A 3,013-nucleotide genomic window follows, 5' to 3' on the forward strand; every position below is an offset into this window, starting at 1 on the left:
GCAAATAAAGTGCAATTATTCGAGGTACAGCTGACATGGGCCTGCGGAAATATGCAAGTAAATAATACCCCACGAACAAATCTAACACTTTCTCCGAGACACAATAAATTCTTGGAAAATTTATTTAACTCAGCGCAAGAATCGTTTCGTCTTAAACCCCGAAAATGTGGCTTGGCAATTTGTAAATTATGTACAATTGCATAAAAACGTTTTCAGTAGGCCTATTTATTCACAATTTACAAGATCTTACAACAACAAAAACAAATTCAAATTACACCGACTGACTCACATGTTTACAAGCATTAAAACTGGAAATCAATTTAAACTGCAGCCTAGAAACTTTTTTAAAACACATCTTCCACACCGCCCTCCATTTATTATACGGTTCCCTCTTTAAACAGCTTTTTTTTTCGGATCCCTCAAACACACAGCTGGTGCCTTTAATTCCACAGAAAAGTCGGGGAAAAAAATAACCTTCAAAACGCACCAGCCTTCACGGATTATAATTTAAATCGTGTCAAAACTTGGCATGCTCTGTTCCAGAGAGCAAAAGTAAATCGGATGCGCTTTCCTTTAGCTCGGACAGACAAAAAAAATCCATCACTGAAAGAAAATAAAAATAATAACAATAAAAAAGTTTGTTCAAAGTGATTGCATTTTTATGGCTATAACCGCCTATAATTTACAATTCATCAGCAGCTTGCGCCCACATCTAGAGTTTAAATATTTGGTTGTGGTTTGTAGTGCTTATCGTACATTTAGAGATTTAAATATGGGTCAGGGGAACCGTCCCGTTTACCGGAGTGGAGCCGCTGCTCTGGTAGTGCTGCGGGTGGAGCACATGCAGTCTGCTCTGAACGGAGGAGTCCCCCGCCGCCTCTCCGGTCGGCAGGTACATGCTGATCATGTCCCGCAGGTCTCCCGCAGGGCACGGCGGCGGCGCGCGGGCGGTGGAGACCGGGGGGCTCACGCTAGGCTCAGATTTCACAAGGGACCCCAAAGTCCCTCCGATCGCTCCGGACACCGGGGACACACCGGAGCTTTGGTGTTGGTGAGTGTAGCCGGTGATCCCGCCGTAGCCCGGCGGAGAGGCGCTCATGTAGCTCTGAGAGTTTGAGATGGGGCTGTAAGATAAGGCGCTCATGTCGTACCTGTGCACGGGCTGCGGGTTGTGCGGGTGGTGGTGCGGGTGATGGTGCGGATGCGGGTGGTGCGGGTGAGCCCCGGTGCCCGGGTGTTGCGTGTAAGCCAGCTGTGCCTCCTGCATCATGGCGTGAGCCGCCGCCGCCGCCGCCGCCACCTGCCCCGAGTACGTGCCGTTCGCCCAGCCGTTCACGTGCGTGGCGTAGCCCGCGTTGGCCCCTGCGTGGCCCCCTCCGGGGCTCTCCAGCCGCTGCCCGCCGCCCATCCCGACGCCCGCCGAGGAGCCGAGCAGCCCGCCAGCCAGAGAGTACTTGTCCTTCTTCAGCAGCGTCTTGGTCTTCCTCCGCGGCCGGTACTTGTAGTCCGGGTGTTCCTTCATGTGCATGGCCCGGAGCCGCTTCGCCTCGTCGATGAACGGCCTCTTCTCCGCCTCGGTCATCACCTTCCACTCTGCGCCGAGCCGCTTGCTGATCTCGGAGTTGTGCATCTTGGGGTTCTCCTGTGCCATTTTCCTGCGCTGGCCCCGGGACCACACCATGAAGGCGTTCATGGGTCTCTTGATTCTCTCCTGGGGGACTTTGCCTCCGGCCCCCCCGCCTCCTCCTCCCGCGTGTGCCCCCGGGTTGGATGGGTTGGTCTGGGGCACCACGGGGGAATGTAAGTCCGTCTCCATCATGATGCTGTACATTCACCTCGTCTTAGTAGGACACCAGTCAGACACACAGAAACATTCAGGCTGGCCCGCGCACAGCTAAACCTCCGAGGAAGAGGAGATGAAGAGTGAAGAACCAGATGAAAAGGAGCTCTGCTCTCAGGGTGAAATCCACTCAGAGGTAAACCTGCGCCGCACTTCCCCCTTTTCGCTTTTTTCCTGTCATCCAGGAGCGCACAGAAGAATGGATGTTTGACTTTGGTTGAAGCTGTGCTGGGAAAAGTTACCGGAGCGTGCCCGGGCCGCGCGCTTTGACAGCAGCTAAATGAGCGAGGAGCGGCCAATGGAGAGGCTCGAGCCGAGACGTGATTTGCATGCAGGGGCTCGAGGTTCTGGTGACGTCGGAGCGCGAGACCTAAAAATGACTCCCTCTGTCATCTGTTTTGTGTGTGTAGCTGGAAAACACACACAAACGGTTTCATACCCATGATTTTTGCGCATGTCCGCTGCATCAGACAGCGCAGCGGAGCCTGTGAGCGCCCAAATTGTCACATTTCATAGTAACGTTTAAGAATCAAACGAAAATCCCGCTGCAGCAAATCAAACTTTACAAGTGAGCTGCGTGCACTGGAAGAAAACGGGTTGATTAGAAGCAAATAAAGTCTTTTATAATAGCTGAATGAGTCGTTAGGGCTTTAATTATAGTCACAATAAATACAAAAAAAGTTCCCAGCTGTTGGAATTAAGAGGCTGCTCCTGTGCATGACTTACTTTATTAGGTGCAATCTGTAGAATATATGAAATTGTACATATGAAATAATCAGAACAAAATAACAGTATGTACATTTCTTCTTTGTCATTTTGTCTCCAGATTTTTCCACCATCTTCCTCCATGCTGCTGCTGGAGCGCTGCAAACCTCCTGCTGTGTGGGATTAATAACAGCCTGTCTTTTCTTATAGTCAACTTAAAATACTGAGAGTTTCTCAAGCACATTACCATGCATTATAAAGTATATTATAATACCAATATGTCACAAATTAGGTGTCACATGTAGCCCTTTGTTTTTGAGATCTAATTATTTACATGTATTCCAATAACCAAAATGTATTTTTTAAAGCAAATTTGCCCCCCTTTTTCTCCGTTTTTCAAACTAAGGCTTACACAGCCTCCTATTCAGAGCCACAGGTGCTTCTCTGTTGTGCCCGTTGCTAGGAAAC

The 3,013-nt window shown here is 49.7% G+C and overlaps 1 protein-coding gene across 1 annotated transcript; it reads right to left on the minus strand.

The window, feature by feature from the left end:
• Nucleotides 1-766: 766 nt before the first annotated feature.
• On the minus strand, nt 767-1,831 carry sox1b (SRY-box transcription factor 1b). The gene has a single exon (XM_008281049.1). The coding sequence runs from the start codon at nt 1,829-1,831 to the stop codon at nt 767-769; it is 1,065 nt and encodes a 354-aa protein (XP_008279271.1).
• Between the last annotated feature and the right edge of the window lie 1,182 nt (nt 1,832-3,013).

Source organism: Stegastes partitus, unplaced genomic scaffold, assembly GCF_000690725.1.
Source record: "Stegastes partitus isolate 25-593 unplaced genomic scaffold, Stegastes_partitus-1.0.2 Scaffold220, whole genome shotgun sequence".
NCBI classification, from domain to species: Eukaryota; Metazoa; Chordata; class Actinopteri; family Pomacentridae; genus Stegastes; species Stegastes partitus.